Here is a 26,752-nt window from a genome sequence, read left to right as displayed (position 1 = left end):
CGAATCTGTTCCAGAGTCATCTCCTTCCTCCAACTCTATAGGCTCTTCGTCTTCTTCAGGATCTTCTTCGATCCATCCTCCATTACCTTGGTTGGGGTAGTAGGGGTCATTGGGGTGATGGAATCCCGCCATTGAGTCTGTACGAGAATAAGGTTAAGAATTGACTATAAGCTAAAGCACATGAAACTTACTCTTAAGTTTAATGGTTGATGACAACACAAAAACTCCCTTAGTATTATGTAATGATGTGCTTTTGGTAAGTTTTAAAATTGTTGTCCACTGCAGACACTCCTTGGCATACGTTAATCGTCTCTCGGATAAATATAGTTGATCAGGCTATATTCTTCCCAGTTCCGATTACATGTCCCAAGGTGTACCTGCACTACACAACTTATTTATAATACTTCTAAATTTATTCGATATGAACTGTTATTAGTATGAAATGAGTGCATGCTTACCTAAAAACTAAATAAATTTAATTTCAAAAGTATGCCTCTTCTCAGAGTGTTTTTGCCTAGTTGAGTTTATAGTTGTATACCAAAAAGAAATGGTTTTGATATACTTAATTCCCTATAAACAAAGCTCTGATACCAATCTGTCACACCCCCAAACCAGAATGGTGGAAACGTTCGGGGGCGGAGGACGTCATGTTCAGTATCATAACAGTTCATAAAAAGGAAAGTACACACCACCATATATATTAAAGTTTCCAAAATGTTTACATAATTGTATTCGTTACATGTTCAAAAGTTAAATACATAAACATCTTTCAAAAGAAGTAATTAACGTCAGTACGTTAATCCCCAAAAGTTGATTTCCAAACCTGCTTAGCGGTTCCCTGAGAATACAAGTTATTTCAAAGAGAAAGTGTCAACAATTAAGTTGGTGAGTTCGTAAGTGGTTTAGAAAAATTGAATGCCATTCCAAAATGGGTGTATGTTTTTCCAAGAAAATCCCTTATTTTCTTATAAAAGTATGAAATGCATATGAATATTCGTATTATAAGTTGTAAATAAATGCACCAGGAAAATCCCTTATTTTCCTATTAGTTGTTTGGTTTGTATACAGGAAAAACCCTTATTTCCCTAGCATAACTGGAAGTCTCTAAGACCGAAAATCGTAAGCAACCGACGTTCTTAAAAGTTGTGTCATAGTTTTATATAATAAAGCTATACGAAGATCGCATTTGTTAGATGAAGAATAGTTTTAATAGCTACTCGTTCACAAAAGCATAATACCATAATAATTGTATATCCGATGAGTTTTATAACCATATATACTAAACATAATATGTCTGTAGCGACGTTCTTCAAGCGTCGCAGCGTTATGACAACTGTCACCCCAAAGGACGGACTGTAGCTAACAGTCAGGGTGCGGGATCATGACTTCCCGTATAGATCTATACACATTTGACACGTTCTCCGAACGGGAGACTCTGGTTATAGACAGGACTTGCAGCATTACTTTCTAAAAAAAAAAAGTAGTGTTTGAAGATATACACGTCTCATGGATTCTCAACTAAGTCTGTATTAAAGTGATAGTTTTGTATGCAAAGTTTATCATTTTTCACAATGTTTGACAAAGCAAAATCATAAGTTTTTAGAATGTATAAAACGACTTAGCAATGAAAGGTACTTGGAAATCATTATATAGTTTGTATAAGTCTAATGCACGCAAAGTATGACGGGAGTTTTCCATAGTAGTAATGAATTCCAAGTGATTTATTCGATAAAACAAGTGAAGTGAAATTTTATAAAATACTCGATAATAACCGTATGTTTACTTGTATCACCCCCTAAAAGAGTATAAAATCATTTAAAATGTATTTAAAGTGTGTTTGAAAGGGGTATGAACTCACTTGATTGAAGTGGTTGATTTGAAGTAGTCGGGAGAAGAATCGAGCAGAACTTCGATAGGAAGAGTTGAAAACGGGGAAAAATCTTGGGATTCTCGGGAATCTAGGGAACACAAAACCTTCCTTCGGGACTTGAAGGTGAAAACCGGGGCTTCGGGAGGGCTTCGGGAGCTTAACCGCAGAGTTTCAGCACGAGAGATGGAAGAATGGAGCACCTAAACCCGGCACCCCAATAGTTGTATTTATAGGGGCATTTCTGGTGTGCCACGTCGTGGCTAAGGTTGGCCACATCGTGGGGAGCAAGCCTCATCCTATTCCATTGATTGGATGCTCTCAGTCACTTGCCGGGTTGCGGTCAAGCTGTGCCACGTCGTGGGGGCCTGACAGCCTCGGATTTTGGACCCCGAACTTCTAAAATCCGTAACTATCGCATACGAGCTCTGTTTTCGACGTTCTTTATATGAACGCGTAGCTGAAAATGTTATCTACAACTCTCGTTTACACTTCATCGGCAAATTTTGACTTTATTTTTAATTATTTATTTTTAACGGGCCGGGACACGAAAAGTCCGTTAAAAATCCATAACTTCTTCATCCGATGTCCGTTTTCATCAGACTTTTCGCCGTTGCGCTACTAATGTTGAGACCTTAGATTCTCATTTAGGTTGTTTTGGTCAAAAGTATCTCGAGCTCTATTTCGAGTTTTTAGCTGTCTACTGCTATACCCGAATCTTGGAAAAATCATAAGTTCCTCATACGAAGTCAGATTTGGACGTTCTTTTTATGTACGCTCACGGTTTGAGGTTATCTATAACTTTCATTTAGATACTTAAGGCTAAAAACTATTGTATTGAAACTTTGCGTTTTTCGTTTAATCGGTGTTGCCGGTTTTGTCGGAAATCTTAGAATGGTCATAACTTCTTCGTTATAACTCGTTTTTTCGTGTTCTTAGCATTTCTATAAACCTTGATACATTATCTAGCATAATAGACATCCCTATAGAGACTTTTACACAATTCATTTTTGAATTTAATTTCATTGTTTCAAAAGTAGCTACAATACTTGACTTTTTAGGTCATTACATAGAGTTGAAATATCGGGTTGTCACAGTAGAAATGGGTATTCGAAGCTTCTCGGGTATTCATTTTGCGGATTTCAAGGGGGGGTTGGTCCTTATTGAGTGAGCTCATTTGGAAATTGAAGTTGAGACATCCAATCCTAACTTTGAGGGGGAGAATGTTAGGGTACAAAGTTCTCCTTGGATATGGCTTACCCTCTTGTATGTGTAATGGGTTGAGTCTTTCCTATAGATAGGAAGTGAGTGACTCCCATTATGAACGACCCCATTTTGGAGTGATTAGTTTTAGTGAGAGAATATTCAGTACCCACTTGTACTCTTACCATTCTAATGGAGCTTAAAACTAATTTTGTTTACTCATTGTGTTCTTGATGCTTGCATGATTCACTAGATATTTACTATTTTGCACATGTCATTATAATCTGGGTCACTACAATATACATGACATATCGAAACTCTAATTGCCTTGTAAATAGATAACATATATAAAGTGCTCAGCTTTCGATACTCACAGACATATAATGAAAGATATAGCTTTCAACTCTCACTACCTACTTTCGACCCTACAACCATGACCTTCTTATTATTCAATTTAGACCAAGAAACAATCTTATTGTGTGTGTGTATGTGTATATATATATATATATATATATATATATATATATATATATATATATGTATATATATATATAGGTAAAGGTTCAAATGAGAACAAAAAAAGGTTAAGAACCGTAAGAACCTCCAATTTTATATGTTTATAAAGGTTTTAGGGTTAGGGTTAAGGGTTAAGGGTTTAGGGTTTAGGGTGTTTATAAAGGGTTTAGGGTGTGTATAAAGGGTTTAGGGTTTAGGGGTTAGGGGTTAGGGGTTAGGGTTTAGGGTTTAAGGTTTAGGGTTTCGGGTTTAGGGTTTCGGGTTACCCTAAACCCTTTATAAACATCTAAAGTTAGAGGTTCTTACGATTCTTAACCTTTTTTGGTTCTCATTTAAACCACTCCATATATATATATATATATATATATATATATATATATATATATATATATATATATATATATATAATCTAAAGGAGCTTAGAAACAGTATCTTTTTTGGCTTTAGGTTTTTTCCACAAATGTTTGGTGAATTTGATACTTTTCGTCCCTAAAGTAAAAACTTTTATATTTTTGTGTGTTGATTAAGTTTTTGTGCTTTTACGTTTTTACCATAAATCTTTAGTGACTTTGACACTTTTAGTCCTTGTAGTGAAAATTTTTATATATTGCTGTTTTTGTCATAAATCTTTAATGAATTTAACATTTCCCGTCCTTATAGTCAAAATTTTTATATTTTGACATAAAAAAACACAAAGATTCTTTAGAATTTTATCACAATATTTTCCCAACTTTGACAATTTTAACATTATTGCCACAACATTTTTGGATTTTCTCCACCAGTGTCTCTTCTTTTAGTTGTACACTTTTGACATCTAATTTTAGGGGTTGTCGATTTTCTTCCATTTTTGTGGTGATTTACAATTTCAGCACATATCTTTTAAAATTTACCGATTTTTCTTATATTACCCCAAAAGTGGCGTAACCACGGGTTTTTTACTAGTTAATAATAAACGAGCCATCAAGAATCTATATGCTCTTAATGAAACCAGATTGTTCCTTACTTCCCAAGTTGCCAATCACCACACACAACATATTTGCAAGAATTTTTCCCATAATTTTATATTGACATCCTATAAGACTTATGACATGAAAATCTTTAACAAATTTTGCATCAACAACCTTTGTAATAAGAGCAATAAAAAAAGATTACAACCTTTAGGAAAACTTTGAAACTTAATTGAGCATGCGTTTAGTATTTTGAAAGCATGATTCGTTAGCTACCCAAAGGAACATTACCATTGTTGTTTCGAGCTACATAATGTTATAAGGAAATATAGTTTAAGCAATGAGTTATTTACTCAATCCGATAGTGACCATTATTTCTTGTCTTATCCCGTATAAAAGTGGTGTGACTTGTGAGAGGGTTGCCTAGCCACCATATGTTTTCATTTCCTTTAAATTATTTTAAGACTCATCTTCTTGACGATTTGAGGGAGCAATAGAACCATTCAGATGCCCATCTCCTCATATATGTCGTCTTCAACAATTTGTCTTCACCAACCCACCATTCCCCCTTCCTGACACTTCATCTTCACTGGTTCCTGCATCTTCATCGCGCATCATCAGGTTACATTCAACTCCCTTTCTTCTTATCAATCCTCTATCTCCTTTCTCATCGTTTCCTTGTTTGCATTCATTACTCATTACTGATCGGTTTTCGTCCTTTTTTTTTTCTGCCAATAAAACCAATTTGATCGATTTCACAATGTTCACTAATAGCTTCGCTAATTTTAGCTTCGATAAATTATTTCTTCTATGAAATTTGGCTTCTCTTGTTAACGCTTTGCCACCATATGTATGCCTACGTCACCACCACCAAAACCGGAAACCGAATCTCGAAATTACAATGAGTTTTAGCTCCCAAATCCAATTATTCGGCAGCCATGAAAGCACCCTCTGTGGTCGTCATGTATCTCTCGACCTCTTCCCCATTGTCTGTATATATAAAATCAATTCATTTATATACAAAAATTAAACTCCAAGGTGTAAAAAGAACCCTAATTCATATACAATCATGCATTAAGGCATAACTTCATGAAGTACAAAAGAAAAAACAGTAACTACTAGCTATTCTTTTATAATTTTTGCACGAATGATTTCATGTTGATTTCTGCAGAGTGGAAAAGAATCTAGGGTTTGGGATGACAACAAAATCAGAGAGGTTTTCTTCTGATTTTGTGATGGGAGGTGCAGCAGCCATCATATCAAAAAGTGCAGCAGCTCCAATTGAAAGAGTGAAGCTTTTACTACAAAATCAAGGAGAGTTATTGAAGAGAGGTCAACTCAAAAAACCATATACAGGGGTTGGTCAATGCTTCAAAAGGGTGTTTAAAGAAGAAGGCTTTTTCTCATTTTGGAGGGGTAATCAAGTCAATGTGATTCGATATTTCCCAACTCAGGTAACTCATTAGCATTTCTTGTTTTCAGCTGTATAATTTCAAGATTCCGAAAACTAAAACACCTAACACAATTACACAACTCAGGTAAAGAAATGATTAGTAAGTAATTCTTGTTTTAGGAAGTGAGAAAATCGGTAATAGGTTCCTGAAGAAACTATTTTTGAAAAATATCCGTAGGCTTTCAATTTTGCATTCAAAGGTTACTTCAAAAGTGTATTTGGAAGGTCAAAAGAGAGAGATGGATATATGAAGTGGTTTATTGGGAATGTTGCTTCAGGAAGTGCTGCAGGAGCCACCACTTCATTATTTTTATATCATTTGGATTATGCAAGAACTCGATTAGCAACCGATTCATCAGGCATTTCAAGAAATCATAAACACCAATTTAATGGACTTTTTGATGTTTATAGCAAAACCCTTGCAACTGATGGAATTAGAGGCTTATATCGTGGATTTGGGATTTCAATTGTGGGGATTACTCTTTATAGAGGGATGTATTTTGGTTTATATGACAGCTTGAAACCTGTTGTCTTAATTGGATCATTTCAGGTATGCCTTTTTTAACCATTTTTCATCTATAATATGTGATTTATTTTTGGTTTGTATGCATTTTCTTGTAAAGTTTGTGTTTTTTCTGCATTTCTTGCATCATTTTGGTGTAAAGGAATAGTATGACACCAAATTTGGTGTTATACTATTCTTTTTAAACCAAAATGTTGTAAAAGTTTCATGTGTTGATTTTGGTCCCTCGGGTTTTATGTTTATTTATTTCTAGCTTATTAAAGAAGACTAGGTATATTGTAAATATGTTTTTTTTTATTTAAAAAATGTATGTCTGATATTTTTATAAATGCATGTGTGATATTTATATAGAAGTGTATTATAAATAAATGTAGTTTTTAATGTAACAAATGTTTTGATGTTACTAAAATAACAAGTTATTCAAATTAATAATATACACATAACTTAAAAGCAATCTTAGAATTTTAAATAATGGCTTTTCTAGAGAGTTAACAAATCTTAAGGGCTTTCATGGAAATTTCTATGAAAAGTTAACAATTCTTTGATGGTTTTTTATGGAAACTTTAACAAAATACAAGGGCTTTCATAGCATTTTCACTGATTTTTTCAGCAATATCGTCATTTTCTCGTAAAAGGGTGTGATTTTTTTTCTGCTTTATAGTCATTTTCTTGTAAAATGTGTGATTTTTCTGCCATATATAAGCATTCTCTTGTAAAAAGACGTGATCCTTTTTCTTCTTTATACACATCTTGTAAAAAAATGTGATTTTTTCTAACTTTACTCATTTCTTGCAAATAGTGTGATTCTTTCTACCCTTGTGATAAGCATTTTCCTTTTAAAGATTTAATTTTTTTTCTGCTATATTTCCATTTTCTTGTAAAACGTGTGATTTTTTCTTGAAAAGGGTGTGATTTCCTTCTACTCTATAACCATTTTCTTGAAAAAGTTTTGATTTTTTCTCTGCTCTGTAAGCATTTTCTTGTAAAAATATGTGATTTTTTCTGCTTTATTTGCATTTAGTTATAAAAATTGTGATTTTTAACGATTTTCTTGAAAAGGGTGTGATTTCTTTCTACTCTAAAACCATTTTCTTGAAAAACGTGTCATTTTTTTTCCTTCTAACCTCTAAAAACAATCCGCAGGACAATTTTATCGCAAGTTTTTTCTTGGGTTGGAGTGTGACAACGTTTTCTGGTGTTTGTGCTTATCCATTTGACACAGTGAGGCGAAGAATGATGTTGACTTCTGGTCAACCCTCAAAATATCATCATGCTATTCATGCAATAAATGAGATCATTCGATTGGAGGGTTTCTTGGCATTATATCGAGGGGTTACTGCAAACATGCTTGTTGGTGTAGCTGGGGCTGGAGTTCTTGCAGGATATGATAAATTGTATCGAATTACATACAAAAGTAGTCATAATTTGGAGCATCAAAAAGTCTTGTAGTTAAAAGTTGAAAAAATGGAGATGATTTTGGCTTAATTCTATATGGATTTACTAAAAAGAAAGAAATTGAAATGGTATTGGAAGGAGAAAGGTCATGGATTTGATATATGTATAGCTTGATATGTAATTGGTGTGATTCATTTGTGACACTTTCAATTAATTTTGTTATGAAATTGTATAGTTTCCATTTTGGTTATTGCTTCTTTTTATCTTGAATAAATTACTGAAATCGTCCCTGTGGTTTGGTTAAAATTGCACGTTTGATCCCTAACTTTTTTTTGCACTCGGATTGTTCCTGTGGTTTGATTTTGTTGCGTTTTTCGTCCCTGTGGTTTGATTTTGTTGTATTTTTCGTTCCTTACATACATAAAGTTAGGGATCAAACATGCAACTTTTACCAAACTATAGGGACGAAAAACGCAACAAAATCAAACTACAGGGACGATCTGAGTACCAAAAAAAGATAGAGACCAAACGTGCAATTTTGACAAAACTACAGGGATGATTTCAGTAATTTACTCTTTTATCTTTGAAGACTTTTTGTAACCAAAAGCTAAATGTGATAGATTGGGTTGGGCTTGGTGGGCTTAAACAAGATGAGGGCCTTTATGTCTTTTCATAGATATGAAATCAAGAGCGACTTGTCCCATGTTTTCTATATTGTTGCAAGATAATTAGATTGATTTGAATTGAATTAGACTCGGTTAAAGTTGAGGGAATCTTTGGTTTGTAGGATGTATTTAAAAAAAAAAAAAAAAAAAAAAAAAAAAAAAAAAAAAAAAAAAAAAAAAAGAATCTTCAAATGAATTGGAACATGGAATATGAAGTAATGGGATCTCTAGGAATCATAATTATTTTTTACACGTCTACAATCGTACTTATTTATGTTTTATTTTTAACGTCAGGTAGCTAAACCAAAATGTTGAGCTACAAAAGAAACATGATAATATTCACATATATTTAAGCAACCTCTTAAAAGTTAAAGACTTAAATCGATATATAACAAAAAAAAAAAAAAAATGAAGGGCTAAATACATAAAAAGTTGATAAAAAAACACTATCTTTTGCAATTTTGTGATTCAAACACTATAATTGTCAGACTTTGTTCTGTTTACCACTGCTATAAGTGGTACAAATAGAAAATTTTGTTGCTTTAGTGGAATATTTGTTGTCAAAATTTTCAGAAAATCCACTAAACTTTGACGAAAAAAATCATATTGCGACCAATTTAACCTATTATACTAAAGTGCTAAACATAGAAAAAATAATCCAACTTAGTTTGACTTTTATTGGTGAAAGTAATTAAATTATAAAACAAAGAGTTAAATGTAAAAAAGTCATTGCAGTTTTGTCTTTTTCTCTTTAAAGTTAGCCTAGATTGTTTTGATACAATTAAATCGCCATCGATTTTTTTTGAAGCATGATATTAACTTTTTATACATTTAGAAGGCCTCGCTTACTAGACTTGATCTTATTAAAGTTCTTGGTATCTAGGTTAATTACCGGTTCGATGTTGTTTTTAATTTGATATGAAAAGAAATAATTGTCTTATATCAGATATATAATTTAATTAAAAAATTAAATATCATTAATTAAAAATATTTGAATTGTAGTTATGAGAGTTTAAAATAAAAATAGATAAAAATAAAAGAACTTTGTTATAAAATATTTTTCTCACAAAAATAAACCAATTTAAATATTATCTAAAAATATGAAGAGTTAATATTAAAACTAGAATAATATAGGAGTTTAATTTATTAATTAGAAAAACATAGAAAATTTTGTCGATTTCAAATGAATGTAATTAAAGTATTGTTGCCGATAAATATATTAAAAAACGAGACTACTTTTAAATAAATAAAAAAGAATTAACTATTTGTAATAATTGAATAATGAATTCCAAAATCATACTTAGTTAAATAAATTTGCTGCAAACCTAATTCCTTTAGATGAGATGTTGAATGGTTGTTCTTGGCCGGAGAAAAATCAAAGAGAAACCCGTCACCACCACCGTGAGGTGGTGGCTACCACCTTCTGCCGCCTTTTATTGTAATAAAAAACTAACCATCTGTGAGATGCAACAGAGAAATTCTGGCAATCGGCGTCCATCTGGAACCGATGACTGATTTCTCATATAGAATGGTCGTCGACACTAGTATGTCCTTTTTTCTTTAGTATTTACATGTATACAATGCAATTATCGTTTATAATTTCAAGTCTTTATTTATTTGGATCTTAACTTTGGGATATACAAAGGTAGCCAAGGGGAAATCTTCACTCTCCAAAGTTCTTGTGATTCAGGTACTTATATGCACGTCCATTCAAAAGATGGGCGATAAGGGCGAGTCTATGGTCTAAGGGGCCAATTTTTTTTTTTTTTTTTTTTTATAGAAATTGTTATATTTAGAAGATATTATAAATAATTTTTTTCAATTATTGAGTTATTATAAAAAACATGACGGCATTTGTGTATTTTAAGGGCTCATATTTTTCTCTCGCCTTGGACCCAAAATATATTTGGAACGGCCCTGCTTATATGTACTATTTTGCTGCTTCTTGTTTCGTATAATTTATTAAAATCTGTGACAACCCGATATTTCGAGACAATGTAATGTAAAACCAATCGAATTTCGGTCAAAATATAACTTTCCTAAAATCTTATTTGGGTTAAATAAAGTATTATGAATCATATCAAGGTTTTCGTACATATAAAGAAACCTAAAATCCGAGTTATAACGAAGAAGTTATGACCAACCGAAGATTCTCGGCAAAACCGGCAACACCGATTAAACGAAAAACGCGAAGTTTCAATACAATAGTTTTTAGCATTAAGTATCCAAATGAAAGTTATAGATAACCTCAAACCGTGAGCATACATAAAAAGAACGTCCAAATCTGACTTCGTATGAGGAAGTTATGATTTTTCCAAGATTCGGGTATAGCAGTAGACAGCTAAAAACTCGAAATAGAGATGAAGATACTTTTGACCAAAACAACCTAAATGAGAATCTAAGGTCTCAACATTAGTAGCGCAACGATGAAAAGTCTGACGAAAACGGACATCGGATGAAGAAGTTATGGATTTTTAACAGAATTATGGCGTCCCGGCCCGTTAAAAATAAATAATTAAAAATAAAGTCAAAATTAGCCAATGAAGTCTAAACTAGAGTTGTAGATCATGTTTTTAGCTACGCGTGCATATAAAGAACGTCGAAAACGAAGCTCATATGCGAAAGTTACGGATTTTACAAGTTCGGGGTCCAAAATCCGAGGCTGTCAGGCCCCCACGACGTGGCGCAGCTTGGCCGCGATCCGGCAAGTGACTGAGAGCGTCCCATCAACGGAAGAGGATAAGGCTTGCTCCCCACGATGTGGCCAACCTTAGCCACGACGTGGCACACCAGAAACAACCCTATAAATAGAACTCTTGGGGTGCCGGGTTCAGGTGCTCCAATCTTCTCTTTCTCGCGCCGAAACTCTGCGTTTAAGCCCCTGAGACCCTCCCAAAGCCCCGGTTTTTCACCTTCAAGTCCTGAAGGAAGGTTTTGTGTTCCCGAGATTCCCAAGATTCCCGAGAATCCCGAGATTTCCCGCGTTTTCAACTCTTCCTGTCGAAGTTCTGCTCGATTCTTCTCTAGATTATTTCAAATCGACCACTTCAATCATGTGAGTTCATACCCCTTAACTAATGTTTTAAACTACATTTAAATGTTTTATGGGGGGGGGGGGGGATACAAGTAGAATCATGCTAGGATTATATCAATCACATGCGATTAATAAGTAGAATTACGCTAGTTATTACATCAATCACATGTGATTAATATACAACATTCAAAAGATTTGGCTACTCATTAGCCATTTTACCAAACAGTTTCCTTCAAATGACTTTTTATAAACATTTTATATGTTTTAAACTCCTTTTTACACTGTACAGCTTACTCCGTACATTACCTTTCAAGCTTATTTACAACTGTGTTTCAATCAAATGTTTCCTTATACTCAAAACTGTTTTATCATACTTATGCCTTCAAATTGTTTTATAGATCGACATCAAGTCGATCTTTTCTTAAAATAATATTTATGTTTCAAATGTCTTACAAAATTTATTTACGCTTTTATATTATAAATTGCATGCCTCTATATGTATAGTTATATAAGAAATGTTTAAAAGACTTAGGAAGGCTATCCACCCTATTTCCTTTTCGCGCCTTGAGATGTGGTCTGGTGGGATATTGGGTATTCATCCGAAAGTCGTTTAAATATTAGTTATATATCTTGTGTACATATATAGTCATAAAAGGTCCTTCCAGTTCAACATATGCCCTTGGGTAGCAAGGGTATACATCCATGTTCATACTTACCAGATAGATTACTAGTAAACTACCATATGGGTAGTTTAGGAAGATACTAGAACAATTACTAGAACGCGATATCATACAATGAGTCAGTTCATTCATGAGTCAATACTTTCTAGAACGATTACATTACTATACTTGCTAGGTAGAGAGCACGTACATTTCAGCTAGAACAGTTCGTTACATTACACTTACATTAATACGTTAATAAAATTGTGATCCACTGTATGGGAGCATGCCTTAATTGTCATGACCCGGGTTGTAGCCAGAGTCTCTTGGAGGGAGAGCATGAGTTTGCATATAGATCTATACTGGATTGACTATCCTACACCTCGCTGCTAGCTACAGCGGGACCGACAGGTCTGCGGGTGCCAAACGTCATACCTTATTTTTCGACTATATGTTGTCGTTGTTACCAGTCGATAGTATGGTGCAATTTATCACATAATGTCTTAATATAAATCCGGTTTAAGGTAATTAGTACAGCAGTAGTTCTTATAGCGCTACGTTTTAGTACTACATTAATTTTCCCTGTTCAGATATTTAGTGATCTTTTCACTTAAACTATAAATGTAAAAACTATATTTTGATAATGATAGTTACACTTGGGAAAATTACACACTTTTATAAGAAACGAGCATACAAAACAGTTAAGCCTTGGTAGAAGGCTACATTAACAGAAAATATAGGTTTTTCTGAGAGATTCAAACTTTTACAAACACTTACATACATTTACAACTCATTCTTGCGACAGGTTCAAACGTTTACAGTTGTTTTACAAACATTTTCATACTTACAGTTCACTTACAAATTCTTACATACAAATTAAGACACTAAATACTTATGATCTCACCAGCTTCAAAGCTGATACTCGCTTTCAAAATTACTTGTATCCTCAGATCATCATAGACAGGAACCGATGCAAGGAGAAAGGAAGATGGAGCTTGTTCAAGACTTATCTTTCATTTTGATTTATGCTTTAGTGTTTATCAAAATTTGACAGAATACAATTGTATAATAATTATTTTATTAATGCAATGGATGATGTTGTTGCTTGTTTACTACCTCACATTGTTGTTGATATTATACATGATGTCCTCCGCCCCAGAACGTTTCTGCCGTTCCTGGTTTTGGGGTGTGACAGATTGGTATCAGAGCATTGTTTATAGTGAATTGAGTATATCAACCCATAAAAGATATAGTAACTATAAATACATAAGGGATTAAAAATACTCTGACCAAGAGTTTATACTTTAAATAGTAAAATATTTAAGTAAGTATACGTGCTACATTCATACTAAAATCAGTGTCACTAGGACAGTACAAAAGAATTACGATTGTTGGACAACACAAGTGGGCTTAGAGACATATGGTAAAAAATGGGAAGATATAGCTTGATCACCTATATTATCCGAGGGTTGGCTAGCATGTGCCTAAGCTTAAGTGTGTGGTTGCAACAATGCTAAAATCTTACCAACCCTACCACAATGAGAACAATAGAACATAACATTAAATTTTAAAATACTATAGGAGTATTTGGTGTTACTAGAAGTACTTTATACTTGAGAACTAAAACGGGATCTTCATTATTAAGTTGATAGTTGCTAAGTGGAGACACTGAGGCTATATGTAATTAGGATGTTATAGACTTAGAATCTGTGATAATTTTGCCTTGTCCCTATTCTGTGTGAATTTGGAATTAAAGTCACTTATTCGAAGGTCTATCCTGTTTAGATTACACATAGCTGGTATGCACTTCACAAATAGCGATGTAACTAATGAAGGTTTTCTAAATAATTATCTAGATAGTTTGTCAAATAATTATCCTCTTACCCTAAATTCTCGCTTAGAAATCATAGCTGGACTCCATCCCCTCAGCAACCAGTATCTTCCGAACCAGTGAATGATCATCCTATCCCCTTGGATGATCACCATGATGAAGACTTTTCGTATGATGCTAACTCCAAACCAGAAGTTGAGAACCTACCTCGAGCAACTCCCTTTCCAATTCCTAACCCTCGTTCGGCTTTTTCATGGCCCGACCCTGAGTGAGTGGAATGCTTGGAAATATGGAGCCAAGGACAAGATCAATCTATGCTATTTGATGGCGACCGAAGCTTTTCCGACTTGAGCAATGGGGGCTCAGCAGATAGAGTCATGCCAATCTTGGTCCGCAGAATGGCCCGAAAGGAGATTCAAGGCAAGACAGCCCTAAATCAGATTACAGAAGTAGTCGCCTATCCTAGAATGCATACCCTCCACACCATTCATCTAGAAGATGCTCACGAGAGATCAGAGAGAAACCATGAAACCCTACTGCAAGCACTGACTGAATCACGAGCCAAAGTCATAGGGTTCCGAGTACGCCAGATGGTGTGCGAAAGACACCTACTTGACATGGAACGTCAATTGGTTGAACTAAGAGTTCACCAGAGTGATGACCGTCGCTAGTAGTAGACGCTTTACTTTATTTCCTTATAAAGAAGAATCGTTATTTTCTGTCTATACCTGATGTGGCATTTTCTAGGAAATTTTCTTGTTCTGTAAGTACTTTAGCTAGGTCTTTATGCTGTTAGGAACTATCTTCTGCGGATATGATGTAAGACCTTTACAAGGTCATTTTCCAGAATCTTTACATCGTGAATATCAAAAATATTGACAGCCGGCTAACTTCTGTGTCATTCTTCATTCAAGTATTTGTTATCATACTTTCATTTGAGTCCATATGCAACATGCTTTAGTCAAGTCATTGGACTATAGCGACGGAGACACTTCCAAGCCTCTTTCTGTGGTTGGATCTTGTTATTCACCAACCCATGATACCTCAGCTCGAACGACAAATGTCTTGCGACCATTCTACGAACATACTCCCATTCCGTACTAGGACTGCATCATAGGGGTGTAGGTCAAACCTTCGCGAACATATTTTCATTCTTTACTAGCACTGCATCATAGGGATGTAGGTCAAACTTTCGAGATCATACTCTTACTCTTTTCAAGAACAATCTAAGTACATCAAGGGTCAACCAGAATCGCTCACAAAATCTTTATTCTTTCATGTTAACAAAATCATGTCGTCATCCGGAAACAACCAGCCAAGCAACGAGACCTCTACTTTTCCTATGGATGCCGCTACCTTTCAAATGGTAGTTACAGCTGCCACAGTGGCTGCCATAACCGCGGTTCTTGCGCACCGTAGCGCTAACAACACAATCAATGCTACTGATGGGAATGAAGTTTCCAATCGTGGTATCCATCCAGGAAGTCACCAAACGGTAACGGCCTTAGGCCCGCAAAGCCAAAAACCAAAGAACAAGAAACGGAAGCGTCAAACTCAGAAAGAACGCGAGAAACCCCGAAAACTTTCCATGCAACAACAGCAAGCGGAAACCTCTGCCATCCCAGTACCGAGCAGACCATACAAAGGAACACTCCCGAAGTACGACCGATGCAATTACCACCACGAGGGAATCTGCCGAGCCTTGCAATGCAAAAACTGCAACAAAAAGGGGCACACCAAACGTTACTACAAGAGCCTATCAAAACCGATCAACAATTCGCCCAACGCCGATGGGAACCAGACTTGCTATCATTGTGGAGAGTTTGGGCACTATAAGAGAGATTGCCCAAAAAAGGAAAGAACCCGCGTCCCCATAACTCCTACTCGACGTTTCACTTCCACTACCAATGTGGGTACTGTCCATATATGTTCCCAATGCAGTGAAATTGGACACCTCCAGAAGGATTGACCGATAACACAAAACTCTGGCGCAGACGAGAATATTCTCAGGATCACAGCCGCAGGAGAGCCTGCTCCGGAACCACGTTAAATGTAATTTAGGCGTTTCGTTGTAACAGACCTATAAACTATCTAAAACTAGTGCAACTAGAGTCTTACCTTTTGCGAGATCCTGTCTGTATAGGAATTCTCGTGCTGCGTATACTTGTCTTTTGTAGTATATGTTATTCGTAGCAATAGTCTTATGGTAAATCTAAAGTACTGTAACTCTGTTCATGGTTGGATGGTTGTGCTTTGTCTGTAAACGTCTTATGTTCAAATCCAACGTCTTTAAGTTTCAGTATGATTTCGACATTATCATACAAATTGATCTAGTTTGATCCTCACGAAAACATCTTCATACGTACATCTCTTTCTTCTAGATCACTTTTCCAGCGAAACCGTCACATCAGAACGCCGAAGTACTCATTCCAGGAGTACCTATTAGTTATTTTCTTTCCGAAGAAATCCCCGAAGTACCACTCGTGCAGTACGTCAAGTTTAATCAAGGGATTCATGCGGTTGATCTATCACTGAAGAATGTATGCATAAGAGTGATATATAATCAAGGTTCTATAGGTTTAGAATTGATGATTCCACTTTAAATTCTTTTTCCCCGATGGGATGTGAACTTAAAGAAGGACCAGTTATTCGACTACCTTTTCAACCTTAATTATATATGACTCATATACACGAAAGGGTGATTGTGAAACTAGGTATGAATTCTAATATGAACTTCAGGACGGAGAACTGCCTAAGTACGAGTAATCACATCGTCATGAGAACAAACATAGAACCCAGTACGACTCCCGTAAACAGATCACCTTATAGTTTAAACACCCACGGAGATACAAGAATAGTTTGGACAACTTAGCGAACTACACATAAATAGAATTAGAAGACTAGGTTTCTCACCCTAGAGAACCTCGGTCATATTCTTCCAGAGATCGACGGATCGCATTGCATGTACCTCGGTTATCGAAGACTCCATCGAGATTTTTCATTAGAAATCGTTATATCTGCCGCGCGTAGACAAAATGGTTGAGCAAACGCAAAGAAAGAAACTACTTCCAGGAATGGATCCGAGATCCGAATATCACTAGTTCGAGTGTTACGGAAAAATGTTCGGAAGACTATCTCCTGAACTCAATGCGGACACTTCGAGTCCGTAGTGATACCCTTCGGATAGGACCAATACGCCCATAGCTTTTATGAGCTAAACGAGTAGGGTACGTCTTTCTTACCTGGATCAGTTCGTCATTTCTCCATGTAATGACTTGCTTATCTACCCTTGTAGTAAGAAGGAACCCATGGGAAAAAATTTCCTTCAGAGGAACTTTTAGCGATGTTCTCAAAGCACGAGTTTTGAAATTGAAGAGTCAAATTTCCAAAGACACACTGTTAGTAATGTGAGAAATTATGAGCACTCTAGCAATTTGTCAAAACCGTTGAGCATTTATCGACACCAGAGACGCCGATAGTTTTTTGCCAGATTCTAGGTCTTACCGACCTACCGCCTTAGTTCATTCAGAACTCCTCGCAAGCTATAGAAACTCGTACGACTTTGACCCAGCAAGGGGTGGCCTTTGACTGGGAAGTTACGCAAGAAAAGGAACCTTTGAGATTCCAAGTGAGTGACCAAGTTCTTTAGGATAACTCACTCTGGGAATGGCTTAATACGCTTCGTAAAGCGTGGAAAGCTAAATCCAAGGTAGACAGGACCTCCGAGATTCTTATCAGAATCGGTCATGTGCCTCACACAAACTAGACCTACTCCGCGAACTCAGTAACATACTTTCTACTCTTCGCATCTGGATCGTGAAACCATACCTTTCCGTTAGGACTCTTGCAAACCGTAGTGACCCTCGACCGAGAGGTCAAGCAGACTAAGAAACGCCATCGCCAGTTAGTAAAGGTTCGTTGGAATGCCAACCCAGAACCCGTTATCACTTAGGTGCACTAGAACCAATCGATTAGGAAGTTTCCTCCTCACTACTCGATCATTCGTGCATACTTCCTTGCTTAAATTCTAATTTCAGGACGAAATTCCTTCTAACGGGGGGATAATGTGACAACCCGATATTTCGAGACAATGTAATGTAAAACCAATCGAATTTCGGTCAAAATATAACTTTCCTAAAATCTTATTTGGGTTAAATAAAGTATTATGAATCGTATCAAGGTTTTCGTACATATAAAGAACCCTAAAATCCGAGTTATAACGAAGAAGTTATGACCAACCGAAGATTCTCGGCAAAACCGGCAACACCGATTAAACAAAAAACGCGAAGTTTCAATACAATAGTTTTTAGCATTAAGTATCTAAATGAAAGTTATATATAACCTCAAACCGTGAGCATACATAAAAAGAACGTCCAAATCTGACTTCGTATGAGGAAGTTATGATTTTTCCAAGATTCGGGTATAGCAATAGACAGCTAAAAACTCGAAATAGAGATGAAGATACTTTTGACCAAAACAACCTAAATGAGAATCTAAGGTCTCAACATTAGTAGCGCAACGATGAAAAGTCTGACGAAAACGGACATAGGATGAAGAAGTTATGGATTTTTAACGGAATTATCGAGTCCCGGCCCGTTAAAAATAAATAATTAAAAATAAATTCAAAATTAGCCAATGAAGTATAAACGAGAGTTGTAGATCATGTTTTTAGCTACGCGTGCATATAAAGAACATCGAAAACGGAGCTCGTATGCGAAAGTTACAGATTTTACAAGTTCGGGGTCCAAAATCCGAGGCTGTCAGGCCCCCACGACGTGGCACAGCTTGACCGCGACTCGACAAGTGACTGAGAGCGTCCCATCAACGGAAGAGGATAAGGCTTGCTCCCCACGACGTGGCCAACCTTAGCCACAACGTGGTACACCAGAAACAGCCTTATAAATAGAACTGTTGGGGTGCCGGGTTTAGGTGCTCCAATCTTCTCTTTCTCGCGCCGAAACTCTGCGTTTAAGCCCCCGAGACCCTCCCAAAGCCCCGGTTTTTCACCTTCAAGTCCTGAAGGAAGGTTTTGTGTTCCCGAGATTCCCGAGATTCCCGAGAATCCCGAGATTTCCCGCGTTTTCAACTCTTCCTGTCGAAGTTCTGCTCGATTCTTCTCTAGACTATTTCAAATCGACCACTTCAATCATGTGAGTTCATACCCCTTAACTAATGTTTTAAACTACATTTAAATGTTTTATGGGGGGGGGAATACAAGTAGAATCATGCTAGGATTATATCAATCACATGCGATTAATAAGTAGAATTAAGCTAGTTATTACATCAATCACATGTGATTAATATACAGCATTCAAAAGATTTGGCTACTCATTAGCCATTTTACCAAACAGTTTCCTTCAAATGACTTTTTATAAACATTTTATATGTTTTAAACTCCTTTTTACACTGTACAGCTTACTCCGTACATTACCTTTCAAGCTTATTTACAACTGTGTTTCAATCAAATGTTTCCTTATACTCAAAACTGTTTTATCATACTTATGCCTTCAAATTGTTTTATAGATCGACATCAAGTCGATCTTTTCTTAAAATAATATTTATGTTTCAAATGTCTTACAAAATTTATTTACGCTTTTATATTATAAATTGCATGCCTCTATATGTATAGTTATATAAGAAATGTTTAAAAGACTTAGGAAGGCTATCCACCCTATTTCCTTTTCGCGCCTTGAGATGTGGTCTGGTGGGATATTGGGTATTCATCCGAAAGTCGTTTAAATATTAGTTATATATCTTGTGTACATATATAGTCATAAAAGGTCCTTCCAGTTCAACATATGCCCTTGGGTAGCAAGGGTATACATCCATGTTCATACTTACCAGATAGATTACTAGTAAACTACCATATGGGTAGTTTAGGAAGATACTAGAACAATTACTAGAACGCGATATCATACAATGAGTCAGTTCATTCATGAGTCAATACTTTCTAGAACGATTACATTACTATACTTGCTAGGTAGAGAGCACGTACATTTCAGCTAGAACAGTTCGTTACATTACACTTACATTAATACGTTAATAAAATTGTGATCCACTGTATGGGAGCATGCCTTAATTGTCATGACCCGGGTTGTAGCCAGAGTCTCTTGGAGGGAGAGCGTGAGTTTGCGTATAGATCTATACTGGATTGACTATCCTACACCTCGCTGCTAGCTACAGCGGGACCGACAGGTCTGCGGGTGCCAAACGTCATACCTTATTTTTCGACTATATGTTGTCGTTGTTACCAGTCGATAGTATGGTGCAATTTATCACATAATGTCTTAATATAAATCCGGTTTAAGGTAATTAGTACAGCAGTAGTTCTTATAGCGCTACGTTTTAGTACTACATTAATTTTCCCTGTTCAGATATTTAGTGATCTTTTCACTTAAACTATAAATGTAAAAACTATATTTTGATAATGATAGTTACACTTGGGAAAATTACACACTTTTATAAGAAACGAGCATACAAAACAGTTAAGCCTTGGTAGAAGGCTACATTAACAGAAAATATAGGTTTTTCTGAGAGATTCAAACTTTTACAAACACTTACATACATTTACAACTCATTCTTGCGACAGGTTCAAACGTTTACAGTTGTTTTACAAACATTTTCATACTTACAGTTCACTTACAAATTCTTACATACAAATTAAGACACTAAATACTTATGATCTCACCAGCTTCAAAGCTGATACTCGCTTTCAAAATTACTTGTATCCTCAGATCAACATAGACAGGAACCGATGCAAGGAGAAAAGAAGATGGAGCTTGTTCAAGACTTATCTTTCATTTTGATTTATGCTTTAGTGTTTATCAAAATTTGACAGAATACAATTGTATAATAATTATTTTATTAATGCAATGGATGATGTTGTTGCTTGTTTACTACCTCACATTGTTGTTGATATTATACATGACGTCCTCCGCTCCAGAACGTTTCCGCCGTTCCTGGTTTTGGGGTGTGACAGAGTCTTATGATAATTTACGAGATTGAATCAGCAGACTAGAAACTTTTGAATTTTAGATATGAAAAATGGTTTGCTTTGGATTAAATAAGGAGTTTGAGTTATTTGAACTCTACTTCTAGGGTTTTATGTTATTCAAAGTACCTTCTTTGATGCTTGTTAACTTAAGTAACAAGATATCCCCATGTTTAATGCGATGTAAGCAGTGGTAGGAGTACTTGACATCCTTTTCATTCTGTTAAAGAAGGAGCCTCTTGAAATATTAGTTGCTGCATCGATTTCTATAACTTTCATTTCAATTATAATTGGAGAATTAGGTAAACACTGTTTTTTTAGTGCGAGTGAAATTTATATTATTTATTAATATTCATGTTGTTATATTACAGGTCAAAAGCGTAGCAGAGTGAGCCTTTTGAAATTGTATAAGGTTGCATCATCTATAGGAATACTTGGATCCATTGCTTCCATTATCCAACTAAAGGCAATCAAACCTCTTTTTGGTCTTGGTCTGAGTAATTGGGAAACATATAAGTTTGATGTATTGAAGATTGCTTGTGTTGGTGTTGGTGAGTAATACTATAAAGCCTTTTTGCCAATTTATTAATTTGAAAATATATAATGTTGAAGTTGGACAGTGTAACAATGGAGGTTTATTGTGTGGCACTACAGGACTGTTTGTGCAAATATTTTCTATCAGTAAAACATCTCTGATCGGGAATATGCATCCTCCAAAAAGAGCTTCTTGATGCAAATCTAGAGAAGCATTTTTCTTTTGTTTTAAATTAGATTTAAGTTATTAATTTTTTTTATACTAGCAATAGTTCATGTAAAAGCATTAATTAGCATATATAGATTTTTGGAATACTTCATGTGGGAGTCTCATAGGGTTTTATGTTGTAAGGGTGGCCGACTTAACGTCTTAATGAAAAATGGAAACTACTTTGAATATTTGAGAATTGAGATATGTATTAAGTTGGCATTTGGCAGGGGTTCTCACTTTAGTGGGTTCTAGAAATGGGCATCATTTATTGGATAATACATTTTTTCATATTTCTGTAACTTTCATTTCAATAAACGATTGTAATTTGACTGAAAACTTGGCTTATAGTATTTTCTTAGTGATAGGCTTTTGACAAAATTGCAAAAATGATTCCTTTGGTTTGTTAACTTCTTTGGATAAAGTTAAAAAAACATTTATTAGCAAAAAATGTTCTTATTTTGTGGTTTTCTTGTGGTTTTGGTCCCTATCTTTTTAAGTTTAAAAACATAACTCTTAACTTTTGGCAAATGACGGATTTACAATTTTTGCAGTTTTATCTTTATTCAATTTATCTTTTTCATTTTATTGAACTCTTTTAATTAATTATGTTTTAATTTCTTTTTTATTATATTATTTTTATTGAATTATTATATATTTGTAATATTATTTTAATATATTATATTTATATATTAATAAATATTATTTTATTTGATTATTAATTTTTTGAATTTCTTTTTTATTGGATTAATTCTTTTTTATTAGAGTATTATATATTAATGAATATTATTTCTAACATATAATTTTTATCTATTAGTAAGTGTTATTTTGTTGGATTATTAATTTCATTTAATTAATTTTTTAATTTTTTTTCTTGTGTTAATTCTTTTTTATTGGATTATTACTTTAAATTTATTACTTTTATTTATAACAAATATTATTATTTATAATTGTTTTTATTTTCGGTTAATTGTTTTCTTTATTGTTTTAAATAAAAATATCAAAAAGTCTCATCCACCCCATATCTCCTAATTTATTTTAAATATTTGAAAGCTAACATATTTTGGACAACACTACTACTATCATACAGTCACCACCACTAACATCACCCAGTCATCGTGTTTATTTTAGTTTTTGTATATTCACATGTATCTAAATCTATTATATATTTCAATAAACTTATGATTTTAACTTATGATTTTGATATATATAATTTTTCTATATGAATATTTCAATAAAGCATCGACCTAAAAATATTTTTACATGAATTACCAAATCTGAGTACTCGATACTCGACAATCGGCCAAAGAAGTAACGAATAACCAGTTCTACAACATTGCTACCACTTTGTAATGGCTGTGGTGGTTTGAAAACCCTTGATCTAACATTGTCGCCATTGATAGCGGTATCGGTAATGAAATGTCGGCCGGAGGCTATATGTTTTTATGGGGTTTATTGCACATTGTGTGGATAGTCGACCGATGTAGTTTTCATCTAGAATGACGATTGTAGGCGATGATCGACGATTTTCAGCGAGATGATACGACGACACAATGTTATAGAAAGAAACAAATGGAGGAACTGACTCGGAATTTTGGATCGAACCAGTAGAATATGTCCGGCTTAGTAGAAGATATAGAGGATTCCGACGAATTGTGATAAGGTTGTCTTAGGTCGTTTTTGGCGGCATTGGGTATAACAAGTTGGTGGTGTTTCCGTCGAACAATCGATGAAGGTGACCGACGGTTGTCCAGCCGATTTTCGACGATGAGACACAACACTTTTGTCTATTCTGATGACTTTGGGGTGGAACCAATAAACTTAAAATGAATTAATATTATACATTATAAATTATTAATCCAATAAAATGATATTTATTATTTTATAAAAATAATAATCCGATAAAAAGAATTAACGTAATAAAAAAAAATTAAAAGAAATTAATAATACAATAGAGTAATATTTATTAATAGTAAAATATTATATGTTAAAAAAATATTTATTAATATAACAATCTAATAAAAAATAATTAATCCAATAAAAAAGAAATTAAAAATAATCAATTAAAAATTTTAATTATATTATAAATCAATGTTTATTAAGATATAAATATAATATAATATATGTAACGACCTGTAAATCAAACAAATTGGGCTCAGATGTACTTGAAACACATTTCCATAAATCATGAAATCCCAACATAATTATTTTCAAATCCACATTTATTACATCTTTATTTAAAACCATCAGAGTGTCCCATAAAATATCGGTGAGACAGTGCATGCGACGCCATCCTGTCTGTATGTTCTCATGCTATAGCAACTTAATTTGTTATGTTCTGTTTTGGTTATGTTTGATTCTCTTCACTGTTCATTCTGTTCTGGTAATGTTTGATTCTCTTCACTGTTCGTTCTATTCTGGTATTGTTTCTTTGTGTGCTTCATTGTACTAGAAGTAATGAATAACATTCTCCCAAACTATACCTATAATAGTTTACTAATGCTCTACTTGGACTGTTACTGAAAAGACTCATTTCTCTACTAAGTTATGCTCTTACTTTAAAAACGGAGTTTTGTATAACTATAAAGTAACATAACTTTAAACGAGTTTTGAAATGTTTTGACAAATTATAAATAACGTAAGTAACATTTTGAAAGATGTTTAACAACAAAAATTTACACAATTATCACGTGTTGACCCTATATCCCCCCCCCCCTAAAACAGTTAAAATAGTTAAAAGATTCATTACAGGGTATGAACTCACCTGATGTGGGTGATTCAAACAGGTATGCGCGTACGGATGAGAAGTTCCATGAATAAAGTCCCGAGACACTATAAGTCCTAAATAATATATAAGGACACATATTGACATGAATATAGTGTTTATAAACAACTATATGAAAGGAAACACCTTCTGGGACTAGGAAAGACCTTGACCAAGTGTTGGAATCACATGTGATTCAACAAAGGAAGGTAAAATGGCACTCACATGAGTTTACTACCATGGGTTTATGGCCCAAGGGAGTTTACGGCCGTAAACTCATGGCTACCCATGTGCAAGTGCAAGTTTGAAGGCTAGGGAATAATTTAGGGACCTTAGCTCTATTATAGGATGAGGAAAACCACCTTCTTTGGAGTTTTTGAGGTGTTCACGACCCTAATGAGTTTACAACCATAAACTCATGGCCATTTATGTCTATGAGGGTCTTAAAGATCATAAGGAAACATCCTAAATTCAAGTCTAAGCCTTAAGAAGTGTTAGTGGCATCAAAACACCCCTAACTTGAGTTTTCGGCCCATGGACCATTTGGTCATGTGTTTGTGGTGGTAATCACCTATGGGTGATGGTATTTTGATTGTTTTGAGTCCTAAATACATCAAGCTAAAGTGCTAGGCTAGTCTCTTGGCTTAAGGAAGGCATTTAGGGCATTTTGGCACCATAAAAAGAAGTTCACGGCCCAAGAACATCCTTGGCCGTGAACTCACTTCTAGCCCTTGTTTCTTAATGATTTTGAGGTCTAAACAAGTCATGGGTAGTCTCTAGGTTCAGTTCCAAGGTTTGGAGGGACATTGGGCACACTTTGGCCCTTTATTTAGTGTTCACGATCCAAGAGGATCTTGGGACGTGAACACCATTTCCTTGGTGTTTTGGCTGATTTCTCATGTTATCAAGGCATATATTACACTTTAATACACTCTAGGGTTGAAGTACTTACAATTGGGGGTGATCGGGTGAAGATCCTTGAGAGAGAATTCGGGTTTTCTCTAGTTGGAAATGTAAGAAATGAATTCCAAATGGCTAAGTTTTCCTTATATAGTCTTTAGGGTTTTCGATCCGAATACCATTTTTGGATTGTAATATTCCAAACTCTTGAAGTTCTGGGCACTTATTGCAACATATTAAACCCTAGGGTATCCTCTCTCTTGATATATTCTGGAGCACTAACTTTAAAACACTCAAACTTATCCCTAAAGTTTGAAAGTTAGCAGAAACAAATTTGACTTCAATTGTAGTGGATGGTTTTACCAAATGGAAATTTTTGGGTTGTCACAGCATTTATGTATTTTCATAGATATAAAATTAAGAGCACCTTGTCCCATGTTTTCTATAGGTGGGACAAAATGTCTCGACAACACATGCTTGACTTTTGAGTCCAGTGAATGCTAAATGTTAACGTGTTACTCTTTATAACAAATAGGGTCTAATGAATAAAGTATATTGTTGCAAGATAATTAGTTTGATTCAAATTCAATTAGACTCGGTGATACTAGAGTTGAGGGAATCTTTGGTTTGTAGAATGTTTAAAAAAAAGAATGTTCAAATGAATTGGAATATGAAGTAAGCAACCTTGTAAAAGTTAAATCAATATATCAAATAAATTAAGGGCTAAATACATAAAAAGTTGTAAAAATTGCTATCTTTTGCAATTTCGTGATTCAAACACTATATTCAGTTTTGTCAATGAATGTAATCCAAGCTTCACATTTTTTTTTCTTTTTACCACTGTGAACTCCTATAATTGGTAAAAATAGAAAATTTTGTGGCTTTAGTGGAATAAGTTTTGTCAAAATTTTCACAAAATCCACCTAACTATTGGAGAATAAAAGTCAACAAGTGAACCATTAGAGAAGTATAATTTATTAGAATCTTATGATAATTTACGAGATTGAATTAGCAGACTAGAAACTTTTAAATTTTAGATATGAAAAACGGTTTGCTTTGGATCAAATAAGGACTTTGAGTTATTTGAAATCTACTTCTTGGGTTTTATACCTTCTTTGATGCTTGTGAACTTAAGTAACAAGATATCCCCATGTTTAATGCGATGCCGGCAGTGGTAGGAGTACTTGACATCCTTTTCATTCTGTTAAAGAGGAGCCTCTTGAAATATTAACTGCTGCATTGATTTTTCTAACTTTTATTTT

General features: G+C 34.6%; 1 protein-coding gene and 1 pseudogene across 1 annotated transcript; both read left to right on the top strand.

The window, feature by feature from the left end:
* Positions 1 to 4,958: 4,958 nt before the first annotated feature.
* Positions 4,959 to 8,154, top strand: ER-ANT1 (endoplasmic reticulum-adenine nucleotide transporter 1). Its single transcript, XM_078991688.1, has 4 exons — positions 4,959 to 5,154; positions 5,705 to 5,987; positions 6,165 to 6,536; positions 7,653 to 8,154. The coding sequence occupies exons 2-4, from the start codon at positions 5,730 to 5,732 to the stop codon at positions 7,956 to 7,958; spliced, it is 936 nt and encodes a 311-aa protein (XP_078847814.1). The 5' UTR covers positions 4,959 to 5,154; positions 5,705 to 5,729; the 3' UTR covers positions 7,959 to 8,154.
* A 1,879-nt stretch (positions 8,155 to 10,033) lies between these two features.
* Positions 10,034 to 21,815, top strand: LOC145039163 (uncharacterized; annotated as a pseudogene).
* The last annotated feature ends 4,937 nt before the right edge of the window (positions 21,816 to 26,752 follow it).

The sequence above is a fragment of the Lactuca saligna genome, chromosome 4 (genome assembly GCF_052625555.1).
Source record: "Lactuca saligna cultivar CGN05327 chromosome 4, ASM5262555v1, whole genome shotgun sequence".
Taxonomy (NCBI): domain Eukaryota; kingdom Viridiplantae; phylum Streptophyta; class Magnoliopsida; order Asterales; family Asteraceae; genus Lactuca; species Lactuca saligna.
Note: the sequence above shows the minus strand (reverse complement) of the source record. Positions and strands in the feature narration are given on the sequence as shown.